We start from the raw sequence: 25784 nt of genomic DNA, 5'->3' as shown, positions 1-25784 counted from the left end.
GTGTATATACCCACACATCTGTATTTCCATTAGGATGATCAGATTATATTAACCCAGTAGCTGCGGGGATCATGTTTCTTAAGGGTCCCTCTAAGCGAGAAAAATGAGAAAAAATCATCACTCACACAAACCATTTCATAATACATATCAAAGCATTTGTGATCAGTTTATGCATCATCTATTTTGGGGGGTTTATATCAAGGCAAAAATTTGGCCCGCCGCTGGTACACGGTAAAGCCACAAATTTGGCCCGTTGCTGCTACCTGGTTAAAACATTGAATACACGACAAATATATTTTTCATATTCCCGAAAAAAAAAAATGTTACAAGTGAAAATGATTTATATTTATAGCTGAAGTTCAATATCAACTATTTGTTACTCGTGTATAAAATATTTTGGGGCAATGCAGACAAAAGGGACCCTTGATGACCTGCTTATATTGCTTGCAGCACCTAGAGGCAGCCCTGATCCTTGGAATATCATTTTCTCATTCACAGATTTTCTTTTATATGGCGCCACTATAAACACTTGCCTGCGCCGTGAAGGGCTGGGACCGACTACCATCCAGGCCCCTCAACAGAGCCTATCGACGCAATAGGCGCACACGTAAAATAAATAAATAAATAATAACAATAATAATAATAATTGGTTGATTGAAAACATAAGCACTGAATAGGATGAGTAAGGCTTCAAAAGATGGAGTTTTTTCAAATTTTATGAGGGATATAGATACACCACAAGCAGCAAAGATTATATATGCTGCATCTACAAACTGATGTCTCAATTCACTGTCTTAATCAATTCAAAAGGGCATCATGAACTATTGAACTTTAAATATAAACACTTTAAACTAAGGAGAGGTTTCTTTACACAGTTCATTGTCAAAATTGCTATTCCACGTGTGACTTTCAATCTGTCTGGTGAGGTTACCAAATCACCGCCACAAAGATAAATGTAACCTAAAGAACACAAACCTCTACGCGTGGTGGCCAGAAAATTAATAAAAAAACCGGCCAGACGCGGCCAACTTACTCGCTGTCGCTGCCGGATCGTGACTTGGCGGGTGACCTTGACCGTGACCTTGGCGAGCCCGACCTGGACCTGGTGGGGGAGCGTGACCCTGAGCGTGACCTCGGGGAGCCTGATCGTGACCTGACAGGCGACCGGGACACAGACCTCGACCTGGCAGGCGACCGTGATCCTGATCTTGACCCGGCAGGCGATCGTGACCCAGATTTTGACCTTGGGGAACCTGACCTTGATCTGGCAGGTGAACGCGACCTGGACCGAGAACCTGACCTTGATCTGGAACGTGCGGGTGACCTGGAGCCAGACTTTGACCTTGATCTGGAACGTGCGGGTGACCTGGAGCCAGACTTTGACCTTGACCTTGATCTTGGTGACCCAGACTTTGACCTCGGAGACCCTGACCTTGAACGGGCAGGGGATCTTGACTTTGATCTTGAGGCAGAGCGACTGCCAGCTGACCGTGACCTGCTCCTTGACCTGGATCTGGAGGCCGACCCACTCTTCCTTGACCCACTGCGGCTGCGTGACCTGGAACCGGAGCGCGATCTCGACCTGGAAGACGACCTGGAACCTGACCTAGATCTGGAGCGTGACCTAGAGGCTTTACGTGACCTCGATCTGGACCTGGACCTGTCTGAACCTGAGTCCGACATGACCCTGCGCCGCTTGCTCTTCCCGGCGGTACTGCCTCGGTCACTGTCAGAACCGCTGGCAATCTTGAGTCGTTCGTCGTCGGAGTCATCGGAGGAATCGGAAATGGTGGCCTTGGAGACGATACGACCTTTCTGCCTGGCCGAGAGACCTTCTTCGGACTTCTTGCGGCCTTTCCCACCCTTCCGGCCCCTTGAGCGTCCACCTTCATCATCGTCGTCACTCTGGGCGCCACCTTTGCCCTTCTTGGAGCGTTTTCGGCTGCATTAAAAAGAGGGAACAAAATAGATTAGTGACATTAAAATAGGCCCATACCACCTCAATATGCGATTCTCTAAAGCTCTTCAGGACACCTCTCCTCCCGAAATTGACCTATCTTTCGGCCACTCCTCTAACTCTTTTTAGGAGCAGCGACTAGCGGGCTTTTTTTTTCATATTTGTTTCCTTTTTTTTTATGCCCTTGAACTGACTCCTTTGCTGTAAAAAAAAAAAAAAGAAAAAAAAGGCCTTTCTTCACCCCACAAAACATTTTCCTCTCTGATCAAAAATGGCATCTAAACATCTAACTTCCTTCACTACTTCTAGTTTCATTATTAGTTGAAGCTTGTGTTTACTTCCTGCCACATCACCAGAGCTTACTTTATCCTTACCTACAAAAATTAAATGTATTAAATAAAATATCACAGTCATTCCTCAATTCCATGGATTCACAGACTCATGAAAAGCCCTGCTGCCATTAGTGGGCAACTCTCAACGGATACTCCATGAATGTAACTATTGCATTACAGTACAGTTCTGCACACACATTAGACACCTGTGCTATAATTTTACAGTGCTTTCAGGTTACAGAAATCCAGTTTAGGGCATTTATGGAGGGTTGGACAACTACTGGTAAATCTTGGGACATTCCATATTTGCAGACGTTGTGAATTTCCTGAGTTCTCTGCCCACTTCCCCCAGAATATGTTCAGGGATGACTCTGATTAGTGTATACTGAACAGAAAAATACGATCAAAGTCCGTAGAATATTGTATGTACACACCTGCAGAAATTTATTAACCCTCTCAATATGGTGGCACAGACGTCAGCGTTACAGTACGGAAAGGGTTAAGAGGAAATGGAAGAGGATTAATCCATTCCTGAACCTCTTAATCCTCTTCTGAACTGCTTAATCCTCTTCCATTGGTTTAGAAGAGGATTAAGAGATTTAGAAGAAGATTAATCCTGTTCCATTTCCTCTTAACCCTTTCTATACTGTGACGCCGACGTCTGCGTCACGTATTGAAAGGGTTAAAGACCTTGAATCATAATGCCAAATAGATCATCCTTGGCTCATCATAGCAGCAGTCACTCACCCAGTATTCTCCTTCTTCTTGCGTCCACGAGCTTTCTTCATCCTGGGCTCCCCTCCTTCATTGCCGCTGCCTCCTCCAGAGCCGTCCGACAAGATCTCCATGTCCCTCTTCCTGCCTCGTCCTCCCCTGCGCGGGGCGTCCACTGGCTCGGTTATGACGAGAGCATTCTTCATCTTCTCCTTGTACTCTTCACGAGCTTTCATCTGTAAGGGTGAATTTGAGTTAATAATCTTCTTTAACTCCTTGACTGTAGATTTCCTACAAGAAAACATCGCCAAGCTACAGGAATGGAACAAAAAAGTGGCTGCTACAATTCAATGAAGAAAAATGTGAAGCCATGCATCTTGGGAGGGGATATCCAGCATACCAATACCACATGGGAAACACTCCACTATCCACCACAGAGGCAGAGAAAGACTTGGGAGTATATGTTACCAGGCTACCAGTGCAAGACAAATCCATGCCTGATGGGCGAGCCTCAAATAACTCACTCAGCGAGTGGGGCACCTCTTTGGCCGACTGGTTAAGGAATGACTTTTTGAAATGTAATATTCTTTATAAAATTCAATAGTTACATTATCTCCTACTGGCCAAGAACCACACTGAATCTACGTCTTGTGTGAAGATGTTAGGTACGCCTATTAAGAGAAATTTCAAGAGCTCTTCAACTTGGGAGTAAAAAAATCATCCCTCTAGTCAAGTGGAGAATACAAACCTTCTCCTCCATGAGTTGCTTCCTCCTTTCCTCTCTCTTCAGCTGCTCCTCCACCACCTTCTGCTTCAGCGCTTGCCTTTCTTCATCCTGTTTGCGACGCAGGGCCTTCTCCTCGTCATCCTGTTTGCGGGCCCTCACCACGTGGTACTGGGCCTGGGAGAGCAAGTCCCGGCACTGGTTGGCTTCTGCCGCTGCTGCACCGAGGTCATACTTAAGCCTGTCACCATTCACACTCAAGTGTTGGAAGTATCTGAAAAGGTGTGACTCTTTGAAACATACTATTTAAGCAAGCATTGAAGTGTCTCCTGAAGAATGAATGCCATTGGATTAATGTTTAATTAAAAAAAAATACCATTCCTATATGATACTTGGACATTAATACCAGTAATTTTCTATATAAATGCAAATAATAATGTGAGGCAACAATACAGAATCCTCCCGTTATCCACCATTCATAATTTGACATTTCATTATGAAGTCATTTTAATTTTCATATAGCACATCAGCCCACATCACCACACAAGCCCGACAAATGTTTCAACTGTACATGTGTTTTATCATTAAACTGAAATGTTGCAAAATTTGATGTGCCATTAAATGCTTGATAATACTAACAAAATATAGAAAAGTAATATGACTGGTTTCTGTTTTATATCACTTTACTCATTAAATGTTTAACCCAGTAGCTGTGGGGACCATGTTTCTTAATGGTCCCTCTAAGCAAGAAAAATGAAAAAAAAAATCATCACTCACACAAACCATTTCATATGTATCAACGTATTTGTGATCAGTTTATGCATCATCTATTTTTGGGGGTCTTTATCATGGCACAAATTTGGCCCATCGCTGTTACACGGTAAAGCCACAAATTTGGCCCGTCGCTGCTAACAGGTTAAGTTATCGTATTGCATTATTCGAGAATATGAAGGTAAAGTTAGATTATGGATGTGATATGTCATTAAAGGTTTAGGTAAAATAAGCGTGTACTTATTTGTAATGTTGACAAGAAAAGTGAGAAGTAACACAAATAACTGACTTTGGAGATGGGCAGGGGCTTTAGTTACTCACTTTTGAGCCAGGGTCAGCTCATGGACAGCAGCAAGCACCGTCTTGAGCAGTGACTTCTCATCCCTCAGTACCTGCATGGCTAGCCGCTGCAGGACAAGGGCCAGGTTGTACAAAATCACTGTGTCGTGTGGGGCCACGTGCCGAGCCTGGGGAGATACAAGGAAGGTTATTCTTGTAGGTGTTGCCCACAAAAATCACTCATAAATAACCTCATGCCATAAAGTTGCACCACTTGTTGATGCATGAATAAAGTCATGTACGTCCACACAAGTTATTAACCCCTTGGATGCGGATTTCCTACAAGGAGACATCACCAAGCTACAGGAGTGGAGCAATAAGTGGCTACAATTCAATGAAGAAAAATGTAGTCATGCACCTTGGCAGGGGAAATCCAGCATACCAATACCACATGGGAAACACTCCACTATCCACCACAGAGGCAGCGAATGACCTGGGAGTATATGTTACCAGGCTACCAGTGAAGGTTAAAATCTGTGCAGTTGCAGCGGACGGGTTAAAAAGATCACAACTCACCTTGAGAAGTGTGTATTTGGCTTCCTTCAGCTTGGCCGCCTTGAAGTAAGCACGAGCAAGGTAGCCGAGAACCTCAACATTTGGGTATTTGAAGAACTTCTTTTGGCAATTTTCATACTGTGAATAAAAATATGAAACTGATGACTAGAATTATACAAAACAAGACATGAATTTTGCATAACTACACATCCAGAATCCACACTAAGGAGGAATCTATTCATAAAACTCATAACCTGAATTTTTTTGTATCACTGAATATGTTGCACAGGAAAGTATTAAGCAAGGATGAAACCTATAGGACAGCATTCTTGTAAAGTGAAGCAGGTGGAAATACTAGTTACTTTGAAATGCCAGCAGGGAAGGCAATGGTGATCTGTATAGTTATATGAGCAGTAAATGTCTAAACCCAGTAGCTCATCTGATAGTCCAAATGCCCACTGTGCTGGTGACTTGGGACTGATCTTATTCATATTTGTTTTGTTTTTTCCCCAGAATACAGACTGGCCCATAGATCCTGTAATGTTTGCCTGGTCAACCAAAACTGTAGAGGATTAATGTAGCAAGGAAAGGAACTGATAATCCTGCTTCAAATGCTGTTGGTTGAAAGTTGGAAAGTTTCGTTTGGTCGGCGCAACATCTGTGGTCATATGCCGAAGAGAAACAGAAGGGGAAGGAATTATAGGAGAAGGGAACAGATCTCAGGAAATGGGAAACAACCCCCGATTAATACCTGGTACCCATTCACTGCTGGGTGGACAGGGGCGCAGGGTATAAATGCTGTTGGTCCTTCACATAAGATGCTAATCCTACATCCCTTACACTTGAAACTGGGGGTGGGTATCCACTTTTGCCTGTACAACGGATACTTGAGTTTTGTGTCACTCATGATTAATGCTTCAAAACATTCTATGGGGCCTAGACTTCTGGGTAGCATGCCACATGGAGTTCACATTCAGTGTCTATTCAGATAATAGGCCTTGATTGAGTCCCCAGGAGTAATTGTTAAATTTGATTGTCATTCCAGTGATCCCCCATGATTCTGCGAATACACTAAAACCAGACTTAGCTAACAAGGTCGGTTGGAGAGAGGACCCTGGCCATAGTGCTGTCATATCTTATTTAATGTATACAGAATATTTCATACACATTTCAAATAGTACATAGATGACACAGGAGAGAGTGATGTATTGGGGGTGATGCGACAGCGCTGTGAAGAGGTTCGGGCCACACCCAGACTGACTTCACATTTGTGTTTGACTATAAATATCAAAGGCTTCAATTTACTTCTTGAAGACACTATTTTGTACTCATGTCTCAGTGTTAAGAGATACATATTGAATAGCTATTATGAATATGCAAAATAAAATAAGTAAAGTTTATAGCTACATCAATTACCACAAAGATTTAATTGCAAACTGTACTAACCATCTGGATTGCATTGATGTACTGCTTTTGCTCCACATAAATATGAGCAATGTTCATCCACACGTCACTGAAGTCAGCTGTTGCCTCTCGCACCTGAGCAAAGATGTCTCTCGCCTCATTGATGTAGCCTTTGTGGGCCAGCACAGCGCCTTGGGACAGAAGGAAGAAACAAGAAATTAGTATGAATTACAGCAGTAAATTCTTAAACAAACACATTCAATATGAAATTTAGTCTAAATAATGTACTTCATATTTAAGAATTTGATTCCAAAATAGGAAGGGTATGGAATAAGAAATCTTAACACAAAAATTTTTAAATATCAAAAGAGGAAACTGAAAAAAAGAGGGAAAATTTCACTCAGAAAAAGAAAGGTCACTGAAAATAAGTCACAAAACACATTTGCATATTTAAAGCTCAACCTGCAACCTTGCCACTGGATGCCTCACACACATATAAGGTAAAGTTGGGGGCATACATTGTAGCAGTGCGTGGCCTCGGTGCTCATCTCCATAACATTGGCCCTTGAGCCTGTGGTGGGAAGGAGCCCATTACCCCGGGACACAGGGCCAGCGTGACATCCAGGTTACCACACATATAACACACACATAATATGGACACAGGCTGTAATGATCAAGTTTAAGGTCAGCACAAGCCTGGTTCATTCAGTGTGCCTCACGATCTTTTCCATTCCAAACTTTTACTTGCCAGCACAAAAATTAGACAAAACTGCCAGACCAAGAACATGAGGGCACATGTTTATAAAGACTCCTGGAAGCTCTGGGGCCTTGTCAAGGAAGTTAGATTCCTTGAAACTACCTAGAACTCCCCGAGGCAGGAACTTGGCACATTTGGTGGGTAAAGCGAGAACCACTACAGTAGAAACAACAACATTCATAATCGTATGTGATAAAAAAATAAGATATAATGATATTACATTTTGTTAGGCTATTATGAACCGTAAACCATAAATTCAGCATAATTTTATATATGTACCCGAGAAATTGACCTCTCTTACGGCCACCTCTTTTGATTCTTTTCTTTTTAGGAGCAGCGAGTACCGGGCTTTCTTTTTATTACTGTTTTCTTTTTTTTTGTGCCCTTGAGCTGTTTCCTTTGTTGTAAAAGAACACAGAAATGCATTGATGTCCCTCTGCCTCTTCTCATCCCATATTGACCAAAAGCACGTCCACGACAGACTCACCAAACAACAACAATACCTTGACCAGCACTTCCTCTCTCTTTAGGAAGCCAACCATATTCTCCATCACATAAGACAAGATAAACCAGCTCCATGGACTCTTTTGTGATGTTAGTGATAGTTTTACACAGCTTCTGCATCATGAACTTCGGTAAAATCATCCATAAAAATCTGGTCAGTATTCTCTGTGGCCTTGGGAAATAGGAGTCGGTAACATTTAAGAATATGAACCCAGATATTACAGTACACAAGGACACAGGGAAAGGGTAAAGATATGAACTGAAAATACACTATGCAAAGAGATACAACCAAATCCAATATATGCTACACACGAAGACATAATAGCCCATATTTTTAAACATATCAGTTCCTCAGTCCCCTTGTTTGAAAAGTCTTTTGTAGATGTTGCTGGGATGGACTTTTGTGATATTAAGTGATAGTTTTACACTTAAGCATTCCCAAGAGAATCAATTTTATTTTTGTCTACAATAGAACTTTTAGAAACACAGGCCAAGGAGCTGAGATAACCGCTAGACCTAATCAACTGGGTCAACACCGTCAAGTTACCTATGCCATTGGCGGCCCAAATACTTCTTGGGTCTCCCCTAAGCACGGTCTTGTACATGGCCAGAGCTCGGTCCTGATGTTTGCTCTCCTTCTCCTTGTCTCGGTGAGGTTGGTGGAGAGTTGTCAACCACACGTTCCCAAGGGCAATCAGGGAGTAAGAGTCGTTTGTGGTGCTTGGGTTCTGTAATGAGAAATAAAGGCTGATGTGAAGTTTCTACAAAAAGACATCAAAGAGTTACAGGAGTGGAACAAAAAGTGGTAGATACAATTCAATGAAGAAAAATGTAGTCATGCACCTTGGGAGGGGAAATCCAGCGTACTAATACCACATGGGAAACACTCCACTATCCACCACAGAGGCAGAGAAAGACCTGGGAGCATATGTGACCAGGCTACCAGTAAAGGTGAAATTCATGCCAGGTCCAGAATCAGTAGCAAGCCCATGACATTCCACAGTGCAAAAACGGATGGGACTCTAAATAACTATGACTATATACTGGTGAAAAATACCTGTATGACCCAATAAGGGAAAATAAGGATGTTAAACAAAGAAAAAGAAGAAAAAAGAAGAAAAAGTAAAAGAAAAGGAAAAAGAAGAAGAAGATTGAGGAAGAAGATGAAGAAGAGGAAGAAGACAAAAAAGAGGAAAAAGAAGAGGAAGAAGAAGAACAAGGAGAAGATGAAGAAGAGAAAAAAAATATTCAGATGTAAAATAAGGACATCATGCTTCTCCAACTGATGATTTATAACACTGACTAAAACCTAAGCATCAAAATCACAACTGAAAAAAACACAAAGAACAATACAAAATACAGTTCAGTTATGACGTGGGAGTAACAAAACTCATCAAAATAAGTGGAAATACGTACTTTCAGAATTCGCTCAAACTTCTTCTGTCCGGGACCCCACTCGTTCTTGGCTAGATGAAGGTTTCCCATGAGTGACCAGGCATCAGGGTGTTCATTGTTCATTCGCAAAGCCTCCTTGTACCAATCTGATGCGTCATAGATCTGCCCGCGGTCCCTCGCCATGCAGCCAAGGCGAAGGTAACCTGTTGTTGAAAATTCATCTATTACCATCAAGAGTGGAGGTTGTTTGTGTACTAAGGTATGGTGAGCTTGAAATGAGACAAAACTAAAGAAAATGGATTAGGGGAATGGTATGGTAGACCCTCGACTGTCATCATCAACAGCCATTCATAGTCCACTACACGATAAGTCTTTCCCAATGCTCTCCACCTTTCTCTGTCTGATGTTAGCGTACAGTGGGTTAGGAGAATGGTATAGTAGACCATCGACTGGCATCATCAACAGCCATTAATAGTCCACTACACAATAAGTCTTTCCCAACGCTCTCCACCTTCCCCTGTCTGATGTTAGTGTACTCCATCCTACTACAGCAAATCCTCCAATCATTTCTCTCCATCTGGTCCTCTGGCAGACCTGACTTCTACAATTTCTGGCTGCCAAGCTGTTACTTTTGTTATCCTGTTTGTGTGACCAAGGAAGACGTGGAGAAAGGTGGTGGAGGAAGATATGAGGAGGCTGAACATCACAGAAGAAATGGCTATGGACCGGCAACAGTGGAGGAGGCTCATATCCCGTCCAACCCCACCATAGGGAACAAATGGACGTTAAATGATGATGATGATGATCCTGTTTGTGCGATGCTCAATTTCCTGGATATTAGTGACTTTAGGGCTTGATACTGAACAAAGTATGAGATGACCCCAATACTTCCATTTTAAAAGCTGGCCTAGAGATATATTTTCTGTAATAATGTAATGTAATAATAAATGGAATGTGCAGTATTATGAAGTCTGCAAAAACAAAGACCATGTGAATCTAATTTCATGATCAGAATGCTGGACATCTTGCAATTGTGGCGCTCCCTGCTGAAGTGAGGTAACCGACACCCACGAGAAAATGATAAAATTGCAAAAAGTTGGGTTTCTGCACTTTTCCAAGGCATACATGTGAAAAAAAAATTACCATAATGCCAAAACGTCTTTGAATTTTAGTTTGAAAATTTGCCTCAGAACAGCTGGTTTTATTTATTTATTTATTTATTTATTTTTTTTTACGTGTACGCCTATAGTGCTGGCCCCAGCCCGTCATGGCGCAGGCAAGTGTTTATAGTGGTGCCATTTTCTCTTGGCTCATGCTGCCCCCCCGGAACTCGTTCTTGATTCTCTGGTCGGTTTCCTCTAGAGTCCGGGTTGATGGGTGGTCTTCAGGACAGCATGTGGGTAGTTTTAAGCCACTCGGTGGTGACTGAAAAATCCCAGGTGGTAACGTGGGGATTCAAACCCATGTCGTCCATCACGCGGTGAATGTGGGCCCAGCACGATACCACTTAGCCACTGCCTACCGTATGCAAGGCAAGTGATACCTCAAGATCAACCCCCATGTCGCTTACCTCACTTCAGCAGGGAGCGACATAATTACTGTTTAAGAAATTCATGGCATGGATTATATTCATCAACTTGAGGTGCTGAAGGTATGAATAGACTTACAATCAACATAATTCGGGTGATCTTGCAAAATTTCCTTGTAGAGTTTTTCAGCTTTGTCGTACTGGCAGAACATCTCGTGCAGGCGGGCGGTGTTGTACTTGATGGTGACGGAGATGGAGGAGTAGTACTGTAGGTCTTGTTCCTTCTCAGACTCACATCGGTCCCAAGCCTCCTGGAAATACTTGTGGGCTTCTTCGTAGTTCCCAAGCCTGCAAAATTACAATCATCATAACCTACACCAGTTCCCAAGCCTGCAAAATTACCCTCGTCATAACCTACACCAGTTCCCAAGCCTGCAAAATTACCCTCGTCATAACCTACACCAGCTGAAGATGTTCCAAGACCCACACTGCCCTCCCCAACAGAGCCTAACACGCCAATAACTTCCTCCTACACTCAACAAATTCCACTCAATCAGTCTTTGCAATGACATGAAATCTATTTGTGGAATGAGGACTTGATGATATTCTATACCCTATCTGACTTTGCTGTATGGAACATGAAAAAGACCACAAAACTCTAACTGTTCTTTCATGTTTTGGTTTACTGCTTTTTCAATTTTTCTGGACCCATACAGTACTGAATCAAAGGTGGGAGGTTGAGTTATTAAATGCCCTGATTGAAGAGTACATGTTGTGTGGCCCATATGAACAAGTAACCATTCCCTTGTCTATCTTATGGGTTATATAATTTTCATGGTGTGGTATGGAAATGGGTTCATTCTAATGTACAGTAAATACAACTTTCAAATAAAATCAGAGGCATTTAAGTAAACTTGCTCTGGTATTAGTCTGGTACATATTATAGCATCCATTCAAAAGACAAAAAGTTACAAGTAAAAGAGGAGAAAGAACAATATAGGCATTTATCTCTACCCTTAAATACCACTACAATCTGGTAAGTACATAGGCCCGTTTTTTAAACATATCGGCACCTCAGTTCGCCTGTTTGAAAAGCCTCTCGTAGAAGTTCCTGGGTTTATCACGGTCTGTTTTATGATTCTAGTGATAGTTTTACATGACCTCTGGACCTTGAACTGGAAAATCACCCATGAAAACCTGGCTAATCTTCTCTGTGGCCTTGGGAAATAGTGATGATGGGAGTCCTATACGTTATGGACCATATCACATACATACCTAAACTAAAGAACAACCATTTCATTGAGGACCTTTGGGGGAATATTCATCAGTACCCCTAAACACCACTACAAGCTGGTTAAAACAATCATATACATACCTAAAGTGAAGAGCAGCTATATTATTGAGGATCTCCGGGGGAATGTCCATCTGTACCAGGTCCTGAAGCAGCTTGGTGGCCTTGTGGTAGGCAGACAGAGAGCCCTGTAGGTCACTCCCTTCCAGGATTTGGGCTAACTCAATCCAGGCCTCCACGTCTTCACTATACTGCTCGGTCACCTGAGGACAGACGGAACAAGCATTTTAATTTCTGATAAGTTTAGTTTCTTTTTATTTACATCAAGGGAAGCAGCTCAAGGGCAAAACACACACACGTATAAAAGTCCACTAAGCGCTACTCCAGAAAAAAAAAAAAAAAAAAAAAATGATAGGCCAGAAGAGAGGACTGAGGTCAATTTATGATGGAGAGGTGTGTTAATACTCTCCTCTTGTAAAAGTTCAAGTTCTAAAGAATCATCAACATTCTGAAAGATAACTTTACATAAGAATACCCTGAATACCTGATGACAAACAAGGAGTGTGGCGCTGTGTTCCAACAAGCAAAGCCCAATACTCTTTTTATTGTAGTTAACCTTCAAGTTCTTCTTCATTACCCAGTCCAATATCCTCATACTTCTGCTAGCCTTCTACTTTCTACATTTCTAAATAAGTGATATTGGACAATCTCAGAAGCAGCGTGACTTCTTGTATTTTTTTTATAGCTGAGGAGACAGTTCAAGGGCGTAAAGAAAAATACATAAAAAAACTATTCCCGGTTCTGGCTATTTGCAGGAATGTCATGAACGTAATTCCCACAAAATATAATGGAACACTGTATTAGCCCTTAGACGGCAGTGGAACTATATATGGACGGTCCAAAATTCAACCAGTCAGTTTTGTATGGCAGAAATATAACCACTTCCAGACTGCCGTGGAATCTATATCATCACCCTCATAAAATAATCGCCTATGTGATTTTTCAGCGATTCCCAGGTATTTGTCTACATCAATTTTTTAACGTGACACCCATTTTTGTATAATTGCCCTTGTCATTCCGGGTTTGAGTTCTAGAATTGGTCTTATCATTTCTCCCTAACTATTAAGCCAAATGAGATAATGACACTTCTTTTCCTATTTCCTGTAAAGTAGAAAATATTAGGCAGTTTGCTTATGAAGGTGACGATATATAGATGATAGTTAAAACATCTACGCAGCTTAACTATATTTATGCTATGATCCTAAGGTCGGCAGTGACTATATATAGACCATTCATTTTTGGGGAGCTGCTCTTCAAATACTGCTGCCATCAAGGGTTATTAGAATATATCACAAAACTTAGTAGCATTTAACTTCACAGTAGCGTACCTTTTTCAGATGCTGCTTGGCTAGGTCTCTCTTGCTTTGAGATGTAGAACTGGCATACAGGGACCCGAGAATCTTCATGGTTTCATAATTCCCCGGCTGTGCCTTCAGTACTTTCTCAAAGCACTGTGCTGCCTGGTGGGAAAAAATATTATCATTACCATTAGTAGTAACAGTAGCAGTAGTAGTAGTAGTAGTAGTAGTAGGGAAGAGAAGATGGCGTCACTATAAACACTTGCCTGCGCCATGACGGGCTAGGGCCAACTACCATCCAGGCCCCTCAAGAAAAGCCTACCGACGCTATAAGTGTACACGTATAAAAAATAAATAAATAAATAAATAAAAAGTAGTAGTAGTAGTAGTGGAAATGGCCAATACAAGTAAAAGTTAATGTACAGCAGCCCTATCAACAGGAGATAGGAAGGGGTGTGAAACAGGAGGCAACACGGAAGCTAAAAGTACGAAAAGGCCCTCGCTAACAATATTAAAACAATAGTTAAACATAATGCCACGCTTCCAACTACCCATCGTGAAACCAAGGCAAGGATAAATCTTACACACCAGAATAGACGGCAGCACTAACTCTGCTTTCAAGGTTTACCAAGGTAGTGTCATCAAAAGAGAGACGGATTTGTACATTTATGGACTATAGCAAAAATCAAAATCCTAGAAACAAAATTATGACACTCTGACAAACTTAAAAGGATGACAGAACACAGAATCTCACCCTTGGAATCCACATTTTATGGGATGAAACAATACTGTACCTTTGATCTTAACCCCTTGACTGTGGATTTCCTACAAGAAGACATCACCAAGCTACAGGAATGGAACAAAAAGAGCTGCTACAATTTATGGGGTGAAACTATGCCTTTGATCTTAACCCCTTGACTGCAGATTTCCTACAAGAAGACATCACCAAGCTACAGGAATGGAACAAAAAGTGGCTGCTACAATGCAATGAAGAAAAATGTAGTCATGCACCTTGGGAGGGGAAATCCAGCACACCAATACCACATGGGAAACACTCCACTATCCACCACAGAGGCAGAGAAAGGCCTGGGAGTTTGTTACCAGGCTACCAGTGAAAGACATATCCGTGCCAATCGCAGCGGACAGATTAAACAATTCATGTGTTACATAAAATGAAGTAAAAAATCTTCCACTGCATTATGATTAAAAGAAAGAAACACTCACATTTTCCGAGTCTCCCCTGTTAATGTACATCTGGCCTAGTCCATAGTGAGGCAGGACAAAGTTAGGGGCAGCATACTGGGTTGCCTGGTAGTAGTACTGGAAGGCCTGAGAGTAATCCTCCTGAACATGGAATGCCCGAGCCATCTGGTAGCAGGACTCGGCTCTCATCGACTCGTTCTCAGTGTTGTGGAATGCATGTAAACCAAGGTGCTGCACTTTTTGAAAATCCTGTAAATAAAAGGTAATTTTTTTAATACAAAAGCCAAAAGTTATACTATACACAGTTATTATGGTAAGTAACTGCTAATTAAATGGGAGCATGCGCCCAGGATCATGTCTCTTCTCTCACTCGCCTCCGCTCCCGATGGTCCCCCCGAGTAGCAAGTATTATTCCTATCAACACCTGCATTTTTAAAACTTGGGTACTGAGGTTACTTTTCCTTACTTAACCCCTTCACTACAGCCAGGCCAAAACAGCGCCTGCGCCGTATCCAAGATCGCCGCGCGACCCAAATTTCATGTCGCTATTGAATATAACAAGTTTTCAGCCATAAACTCAACATAATCATCATGTATTATATATGAAAACATGCAGAATTAAATGGTGCACATAAAGAAATATAAATTAATTGATAATTTTGAGATGTAAGCATAAATATAAAGACAAAATAACTCGTATATTGGCTAAAGCAAGCCAGAACGCAGTATGTGCATCCTCGGATATAGTACGGGGCACACAAGGACGCAGTATACGCATCTTCGTGTTGAATGGGTTAACTGCATATAAGAAGAACCCAGGATTCCTACACCTTAAGGACAACAAAACTCCATGAATTGTCCAGGAATTTTTCATAGCAAAATTATGAAAAGCTATTGTTGTCAGGCATAAAGGTTTACAGACTATTTTATTCCTATTTTCAATGTAGCTAAATTATTATGGGTTTGGATGTAATAGCCACTGAATAGTTCAAATAAAATACAACACTTTCCCTAGATTCATCACAACTACTTGTATATTACCTTAACATTTCCTCTAGGTTCATTACGACTATTTGTATATTACCTCAACATTTCCTCTAGGTTCATTACGACTATTTGTATATTACCTCAACATTTCCTCTAGGTTCATTACGACTACTTGTATATTACCTGTTTGAAGAAGAAATGATTGCCCAAGTGATTCAGCACCATGGGGTTTGTTGAGTCAATGTTGTACGCCTTGGACAACATCTGCACTCCCCGGCGGATGTTCTCAGGCTTCTTCTCATTGAGCTCCAGCACGGCCAGCCCAACCAGAGCCCCCACACACATGCCGTCCAACTCCAGTGCTCGTTCAAAGGCCAGGCGTGCTTTCTCTTGATTGCCAAGCTTCATGAAACAGTGGCCCATCCCAAGCCGGACAGCAGCGGGGCAGTTGGGATTGGTTCGCAAGGCTTTTTTATAAAATGCTAAAGCCCCCCGGTAATCCTAGTGGGGAAAAGGGTAACACACTTTCATGATGAGGTGAATAATGAGTCGTTAATTTATATTTCTCTTTCCATTCCATGTTGGTTGAATTGTCCCTAATGGAATTTAAAAGATGATTTTAAGTGCCTGTTCCAAACCATCAGTGCCCAATGGACTTTATAGGATAACTTCAAGTGTCTTTTCCAAATTATTAGGACCCAATGAACCTTACAGGGCTTTTTTTTCATTAAGACCCTATTCCAAACTATTAACCCGGTAGCAGCGACGGGCCAAATCTGTGGCTTTACCATGTAGCAGCGACGGGCCAAATTTGTGCCATGATTTAAACCCCCCAAAATAGATGATACATAAATTGATCACAAATGCTTTGATATATATTTTGAAATGGTTTGTGTGAGTGATGATTTTTTCTCATTTTTCTCGCTTAGAGGGACCATTAAGAAACATGATCCCCGCTGCTACCGGGTTAATCCCCAATGAACCTGACAGGATAACTTAAAATGCCTGTTCCAACTATTAGGGCCCAATGGACTAAAAGAGATAATTTAAAGTGCTTGTCCAAACTATTTTTCATGGCCCTAAGCAGATACTTGTGCCCTACCGGGGGAGAGGACGCGAGCTGGGCAAAGAGCTTACCTTTTTGTTGAAGGCAATGCAAGCCTTTCCTAGTAGTGACGGTATGTTGTTGGCAGACTGGTTCAGCACAAAGTTAAACTGTGCGTCAGCCTGCTCCATCTTGTCCCCCTCCAGGAGGCAGAAGTAAGCACGCCCCAGGAGATGGTTCTGGACAAATATTCAGAAATTATTAAAACCAGTATATGTAGTTGACTCCAGCTCCACAAAGGAAAACTCCAACCCCACAAGGAAAAATAAGGACATTAAACGAGATATATATAAAGAGATATAAAACCAACACATGACTAAACAAAATGTAAAATGAAATGCCCACAAAGGTGTAACTTCCAAATCATACCTTGAAACAACAACAACAACACACAATAAGGGTAATAGACAACATCCCTGTACATTAAGCAAGATATATAAAGAGAGATAAAACTAACACATGACTAAACATATTGATAAGTGAACATGCAGCCCACAAAGGTAGAACTTCCAAATCATACCTTTAAACAGAAACAAAAAGCACAATAAGGGTAATAGACAACATCTCTGTACATTAAACAAGATATATAAAGAGATATAAAACTAACACATGACTAAATATATTGTAAAGTGAACATGCAGCCCACAAAGGTATAACTTCCAAATCATACCTTAAAACAGAAACAAAAAGCACAATAAGGGTAATAGACAACATCTCTGTACACTCAGTAAAGCAATATCAAAGAGCAGTCTATGCCCATAAGGAAAAAATAAGGATGTGAAATGAATAGAAGCGAATAGAAGTGCATCTTTGCCCTCACCTGGTCGTACATGATAATCTTGTCCGCAGTAGTGTACAAATAGGTGGCTTTCTGGAAGAGGTCCTTTTTGATGGTCTTGTCCTTCTCCTTGTTGGCTTTTTGGACATAGTAAGCTGCCAGTGTGTCAAAGGACCGCATCTGGAATGAAATGATGGACCCTTTGATTAATGTGCCTGATGGAGTAGGGCACGAACATACCACGGAAAAGAAATTCAGTCATGGCATGTAATGAGAAACACCACTGGTCAATTAGTAGGCCTACTCACCAGTACTGTACAAAAGTATATAACCCTTGTGGACAGCAGGGGTACATTGTATACTTTAATTTACTGGACATTGTTTTTCCCCCACCTCTTCATAGTGATCCTGGCCACCGAGTGAAGTACCAAATGTTTACCGTTTACCGTTGATGAGGTTTCAGGCCCCGAACCACCACTAGCGCAGCGCTCCATGGGGTCGTCAACAAATAAGATGTAAGCCTCAATAATAATTCTCAATACGCTTATTCACAAATGTCGTAGTGAGTGAGTGAGTCTTGATGGCTTTCATGAATAGCCTAATGATGTCCTTTTAATAAACATGGCATCTTCATAGTCACTAGGCCATGTTTAGGTTCGTAAGTAATAGAAACTCTGTAGAAGACCCCATAGCCGTTTGCATCAATAAACAACGTACAGAATGGAAAGTTGGAAAGTTTCGTTTAGTCGGCGCAACATCTGTGGTCATATGCCTGAGAGAGACAGAAGGAGAAGGAATTATAGGAGAAGGGATCAGACCCCAGGAGATGGGACACAACCCCCGATTAATACCTGGTACCCATTCACTGCTGGGTGGACAGGGGCGTAGGGTATCGGAAAAGCCGCCCAAATTTTTCCACTCCACCCAGGAATCGAACCCGGGCTCTCTCGGTTGTGGGCCGAGTGTGCTAACCACTGCACCACGAAGCCCCCCGTACAGAATGAAACAAAACAAAAAATAGTACAAACAAAACCCGGCTTCCTTCCCGCTCACCTGGTCCTTCTCCGAGTCCCTGTACATGGTGTTGGCATCAGTGCGGCTTGCCTCCAGGATGCGTACGAAGTCATCTTCTTTCTTTTGCTTGTAGTACTCAACCTATAACAAGATTAAAACATTAGTACAGGAGGTCAGTTTCCTGGTATTATTCATGGGTTAGTTGTCTCTGATCAATAACTTTACGTTTCCCGAGTTTCAAGTCTTATAGTCTGCAATGTACAATACAGTCATCCCTCAAATAGTACGGTTTACAATAGTTTGGTTTTGGTTTTATGTGGATTTTCTAAGATTTTTTAGGATTTTTTAAATTTCCCGACTAGCAGGAAATTTAAAAATCCTATTAAATTTCCCGACTAGCAGGAAATTTAAAAATCCTATTAAATTTCCCGACTAGCAGGAAATTTAAAAATCCTATTAAATTTCCCGACTAGCAGGAAATTTAAAAATCCTATTAAATTTCCCGACTAGCAGGAAATTTAAAAATCCTAAAAGGTTTTCTATGACAATCCGTATGAAACCGAAACCGAACTATTTGAGGGATGACTGAAATAGAATTCTCTCACATTTTCACCTGTTTCAAGAATGACAACACTCACTACATCTAAATTTTCTAAGAAGTTATCAAAATCCTCAGATGCAGAACAAAATAAAATAAACTACTCCAATGGCAGCGTATGACTTTTTTTTTTATGTTTCTGCGTATGGCACCAGTAGGCTTGCATGGAGGGGCCTGATGGTATGGCCCAGCCCGTTGTGACGCAGGCAAGTGTTTATAGTGGCGCCATCTTGCATTGAATGATGAAGTTAATCCCAAAAAATAAAGCCATGAAAGGAGTAGTAAAGAAATAACAGTAGACAGTAGACTATCCCACCCACCCCTCTTCACAGTGAACCTGACTAGACATCTTAGGATAGTGCAATCATTATGGTGAGGTGATGCAATCATTTTGGATGGGGTACATTAATAGCCAGTTCGCCAGTCCAACACAGTCATAGTAAGCGCCCAAACCATACCATATTATCCACAGTGATCCGTCTTTTCTACTCAATACCTGATACTATTAAAGAAATTTCCTGTGTAGTTTCCTAAAATTTCATCCTCCTTTTTATATCAACGCAAAACACTCGAGCTACAGGGAATTTTCGTTGTATTATGTGTCTGGTTGGGGAGCTTACAAACTTGCTGTATTGGACTGTAAAACTGGGCCTAAGAGAGGTGGAGAATGTTGGGAAAGGCTTTTTGTCCTACAGTGAACTAGTAATGAGTGGAAATGATGAAATATCTGTTCTGGAGTGACATGCCACCACCCAATCAGGACGTCACAGCTCTTGGAAAATGCAACTATATATGTATTGTGACATCAAGATCAACGAGATGTTCCTGTAAAGGGGCAAATTTTCTGTGGATCTTCAGTCAAACCACGATTTCCGCTAGCGTGGTTCTCATTTGTTTCTTGTTATTGCTGCTGATGATGATGGTGAGTAATACCGTCGTCCTTCAGTGAAATCTACCATAGCTTTGGAAGATCGTGGACACGTCAGAAAACCACGGAAATATGAGAACCACGCCAGCGGAAATCGTGGTTTGACTGAAGATCCACGGAAAATTTGCCCAGTGTAATAGCCCCTTAAAGAATATAAAACAAGAAGCCAAAAAGTGAGGGCCAGCTCTACATGGATACAGAAAAATGTGTGAAAAGATGAGAAGAAGGAATTAGTAGACTGAAGCACAGCAGCTAAATCCGTAAAAAAAAGATTCAAACAAAGCTGAAAGTTACTCACAGAAAGATCCACCCAGTAGTTGAGGGGAACCTTCTCATTGGTAAGGATCCCCAGCACCTCCTCGCCTTCTGGGAGCTGAGCCAAGTCCAACTCAATCACCTGCAAACAAGTTGAAATTTTTTTAATATAGATATAGATCATTAAGTGCAATTATAAAGTTAGTGGTCTCTCTCTCTCTCTCTCTCTCTCTCTCTCTCTCTCTCTCTCTCTCTCTCCACAATAACAGGTAGCAAACATACAAGGTAAAAAACTGTTTAGATAATTGAATTGAACAACAGTACACCTCTCTCTCTCTCTCTCTCTCTCTCTCTCTCTCAATGATGACAGCACAGCATGGAGGTAGGAAGGATGGAGCTGTGCCTGCTGTACTGTCAAGTGAAGTCATTTTGTTAGCCTAGGCCGCCACATTTTGAGAGGAGGGAAGGTGGAACTTGCCTGCTCTCACCAGTACCTCATCCCACCACCATGGAGGTACAAAGAGTGGAGTCGGCATGGGCCGCTAATCCTATGGAAAGAGGTGAAGCCACTGAATTGTCATATAACTCGCCTTCAATATGGCGGATACAGGAATGAAAGCTCACGCCCACCACCTAAGTTACTTCCTTCAGACCACGTCTTATCCATTATGAGAAGAGAAGATGGCGCCACTATAAACACTTGCCTGCGCCATAGCGAGCTGGGGCCAACTATCATCCAGGCCCCTCAAGCAAGCCTACTGGCACAATAGGTGTAGACATTAAAAAAAATTAAAAAATAAATAAAAAAAGACAGCATTGTTTTTGATTACCGTACACTTATTGATGCGGTAGAACTATTTCATAAATACTAATATATTTTTGTACATAGGTACTAAATGTAAATGGAAACAGAAACCAACTTCGACATTTTGCAAGCTTATCACACCACTAATTCACTGATGTTTCTTTCCTTACATGTTTATCTGCCACAAAACAGCACTAACTTATTCATAGTATTCCTACTTTTCACAGCTTTTAGAGCAGTGATTCTTGATGTAAACTGTTTTCCGGAATATTAATACCTCATATGGAAATGGATTCTGGCAACAGCTTTGATTACCAATGCTGATGGTCTCACAGTTAAACTAAAAATGAGTTTCCTGTGGTCATTCCAAACTGTGGAAACCCAGGTGGACTGTGACCTGATGAGCCTGACCTGACTAACACCTGACTTTTTTTTTTTAACGTCTATGCCTATAGCGCTGGTAGGATTGCTTGAGGGGCCTGGATGGTAGTCAGCCCCAGGCACCATCTTCTCTTGGCTCATGCTGCACCCCGGAACTCGTTCTTGATTAACTTGGACGGTTTCCTCTAGAGTCCAGGTTGATGGGTGGTCTTCAGGACAACATGTGGGTAGTTTTAAGCCACTCGGCGGTGACTGAAAAATCCGAGGTGGTAGCGTGGGGATTCGAACTCGCGTCGTCCATCACGCAGTGAATGTGGGCCCAGCACGCTACCACTCAGCCACCGCCTACCCTAACATGACCTATGACAGGTATCCGCTATTTTGACAGCGAGAGAATGACAGTTCGGCAGCTTCACAGGTCAGGTACTGATGTCGACTCCACCCATTATACCTCTATGGTTTATACCCTCCAGAAATGTTAAGCTGGGATCATTTGTGCTAACTGGCAACTGATATTCCTTCCTGCCACAATAAGGCTGACAGACAGTTCGCTAACTTCAAGCTGCACTGATCCTGGACTCTCCATCCTCCCTACCTCCATAGATGACAGTGAAAAGGAGAGTTGTGATGATATGCTGACAGTATAATAATAAAAATGTAAAAAAACAGTAATAAATTTTAATGTAATTCTGGCTAGTTACCGTACTTGTTGCACTGATCTCAAAATAATGTGTCCAAGAGGTTCAGTTGTGCTAATTAGTTTCTACTACCAAAATTGTGAAAAACTGCCTTCCAAAAAAACTTGAATGGACCTAAACCTAATCAGTAAATGTGTAGTTCCTGCCTATGACTTAAACTCTTTCAAGAGGAGGGTATCAGGACACCTCTCCTCCCAAAACTGACCTATCTTTCGGCCACCTCTTTGGATTCTTTTTAGGAGCAGTGAGTAGCGGGCTTTTTTTTTTCATTAATGTTTGCTTTTTGTGTGCCCTTGAACTGTCTCCTTTGCTGTAAAAAAAAAAAAAAAAAAAAAAAAAAGTTTAGCTATGCCACCTCAAAACAATATACGCCATCACATTATGGTTAACTTACAAAAGTACATGCTCTTTAACCATAATACACCTAGAGAAACTGAGCTAACCTATACAAACCTAACATAAACACGCCAGCATCACCAGCAGCTGTGGCGGTCTGGGGTGTAGCGATTATGTTAAGTTAGTCTAGATTTATAAAACCATATGCGCCTTCTTATCATAGTTATCAGACATGTATTTATGCTCTTTAACCATAATATGAAGACGTGAGTATGTGGTATTTTGAGGTGGTGGAGCTAAACTACACATTTACCAAAAAATAACATAGGGTCACTCAAGGACTTAGACGAAGCTTTATCAGAAGGCACAGCACTTTGCCTTACCCGGACCTAGAGGAAAGTTAACGCATACAGTCTTGGCCTGCCCTAGAGTAATGCAGGCCACACCACCCTGCCTTACCCTGCCCAAGAGGAAGGAGGGAAGGTCGGCAGTATTTTGTATTTTTTTTCTTACTTTCCACAGGTGATTTGTTATTGTCTTATTTATTTTTATTAAGTTCACCGTACATAAAACCTTCATCCTGAAAATCCATAAGTATACTCTCACCTGGTTTACTTACCTAACCTAACCTAACAAACATATTCAACCCTCAGCCAAAACCCGAACCTTATGGCTAGTTCCTGTATCTTACTTTCCACAGACTTCTTAATAGTTCACTTACATACGCTTACATTTACTTATACTCGTACTTATACCTACTTTTTAAATTACTACTTTCAACCTAACATATTTGAGTCCCATCCAAAACCCGGACCAAGGCTAGTTTCTGTAGGCCTATCTTACTTTCCACAGACTTCTTAATAGTTCTCATACATACACTTACATTTACTTATACTTATACTCTTACTTATACCAACTACTTATATTACTACTTTCAACCTAACATATTCGAGTCCCATCCAAAACCCGGACCAAGGCTAATTCCTGTATTTTAATTTCCACAGACTTCTTAATAGTTCTCATACATACATTTACTTATACTCTTACTAATACCAATTACTTATATTCCTACTAACCAAACATATTCGTGTCCCATCCAAAACCCGGACCAAGGCTAATTCCTGTATTTAATTTCCAGAGACATCTTAATAGTTCTTACATACACTTACATTTACTTATACTTATACTCTTACTTATACCGACTACTTATATTACTACTTTCAACCTAACATATTCGAGTCCCATCCAAAACCCGGACCAAGGCTAATTCCTGTATTTAATTTCCAGACTTCTTAATAGTTCTTACATACACTTACATTTACTTAAACTTATACTCTTACTTATACCAATTACTTATATTCCTACTAACCAAACATATTCGTGTCCCATCCAAAACCCGGACCAAAGCTAACTCCTGTATTTAATTTCCACAGACTTCTTAATAGTTCTCATACATACACTTACATTTACTTATACTCTTACTTATACCAATTACTTATATTCCTACTAACCAAACAAGCACCAGCCCTCACCTCATCGCTGTCCCTCAAGGGTATTTCTATGCAGCCCGACATCTTGGAGGAAGTGTTGGTGTAATAAGACCACCTCCCACTGCAATTATTGTCTACTTAAATGAAGGAGGGCAGCCCAGCGCCACAATAAACACAAAAAAAGGTGAAGGCCGCCGCCACTACCCGTCACTAGACAACCTCCCGAATGCACACTGCTGGACACACCATTGCCAGGTTATCGTACTCAGAGCCTCATATTTACCGGTTTCTACGCCATAGCTATTGCCAGGAAACACCAATAATTAACCATTTTAACGATAATTATATATGAAGGCGGTTATTGGGGTCGAGGAGCCAGTTTTGGGGTCGGAAATCCGTAAACTTAAGAAGCTGAGTACGACAATCCGGCAACTTGTGCTAGAATGGGTACAGGAAGATGCCTTGGTCCGGGTCTGGGTCATGTTTGAGAGTATATTCTGCCTTTTTACGAATCTTATAATTTCCTCCATAGCATAGTAATGTGAATATTGTACACATGTTTCTTCTATTACCTATTCACCTACTATTAATGCAGGAATTATATTATATCTTGATCCGGGTTTTGGTTGGAACTCGTAGCCTATATATTTGGTAGGTTGAGATGTATGTATGAAGAACTGAATGAAAAGATTAGAAAATAGTAAGACATCTGTGGAAAGTAGAACAATTAACTAAATCATTAGCACCCCAAAATACAAGTTATCACCTTAGTCAAGTAGGAGACGCACATATCTTATCCCAACACTTCTACATCTGTGTGAGTGTGTGTGCCTGCCAATATAGAGTCCCTTATCCTTATCTAACCTACTCCTAAATCGACCCCATGGCCCAAAGGAGTCTATAGAATCCTTGCATGACCCCGAGCAAGCGTTTGGCCCTTTGTTGCACCCATCCTAGCACGCCTTGAGCTCGGCCTTGATATCTTGATGTTGGGGCGTCGGAGAATGATTATATATATTTACTGCATAGGTGTGTTATCAAGGGAAAATACCCACAGCACGCTTATCATTTTCAACCTTTGTTAGTCAAATGCAAAAGCTATTTCCAACGTTTTCATCTCCAACCATACGTACGTTCGCGGCTCAAGGCCCGACGTACGTGCCGCGGCGCGACTCAATTCAAAATCAAATTAAGAATTGAATTGAAATATTTATTGTTGTAAAATAGAACAAAGGGGAATGGCTGGTCTTGCAGACAAACCCCTGACTTGGCTAGTTACAAAAAATAAAAATCTTCATTGTACAAAAATAAAAACACATCTTGAGGTTAGTTAACAGAAAAAGGATTATGAAGGTCGTATTTGTACTACATTTTTCCTCAGTAGTCCTTTGATCCACAGACAAAACGCAGACTTTCAGGGCGTTCGTGAGCCGCTGGTACAACTTGTGGCGCCTCGCGATTTTTTTTTTTTTTAACGTGCGCGTTGAAAAAATCGTGGCCGCCGCGCACGACTTGCCGAATGTCGTGCCACGGTTATGTCGCAGTCGTAAGTCGGTCGTGAAGAAATTTTAGCTCAATCGATCGCTTAAAATTCGTGATGCAGTCGTAGCGTGTCGTATTGGAGTCGCCGGCAAAAT

At 41.4% G+C, this 25784-nt stretch overlaps 1 protein-coding gene across 1 annotated transcript; it reads right to left on the bottom strand.

Moving 5' to 3' along the window:
- Window positions 1-698: 698 nt before the first annotated feature.
- On the bottom strand, window positions 699-24395 carry LOC126988725 (RNA polymerase-associated protein CTR9 homolog). Its single transcript, XM_050847087.1, has 18 exons — window positions 24190-24395; window positions 20481-20579; window positions 18696-18797; window positions 17685-17822; window positions 16897-17043; window positions 15943-16260; window positions 14794-15021; window positions 13600-13731; window positions 12296-12474; window positions 11060-11268; window positions 9414-9595; window positions 8545-8725; window positions 6779-6927; window positions 5354-5470; window positions 4820-4965; window positions 3752-4001; window positions 3037-3239; window positions 699-1942 (listed from the first exon to the last, which is right to left on the bottom strand). The coding sequence occupies exons 1-18, from the start codon at window positions 24229-24231 to the stop codon at window positions 1030-1032; spliced, it is 3735 nt and encodes a 1244-aa protein (XP_050703044.1). The 5' UTR covers window positions 24232-24395; the 3' UTR covers window positions 699-1029.
- Between the last annotated feature and the right edge of the window lie 1389 nt (window positions 24396-25784).

This window comes from Eriocheir sinensis, chromosome 70 (assembly GCF_024679095.1).
Source record: "Eriocheir sinensis breed Jianghai 21 chromosome 70, ASM2467909v1, whole genome shotgun sequence".
Taxonomy (NCBI): domain Eukaryota; kingdom Metazoa; phylum Arthropoda; class Malacostraca; order Decapoda; family Varunidae; genus Eriocheir; species Eriocheir sinensis.
Note: the sequence above shows the minus strand (reverse complement) of the source record. Positions and strands in the feature narration are given on the sequence as shown.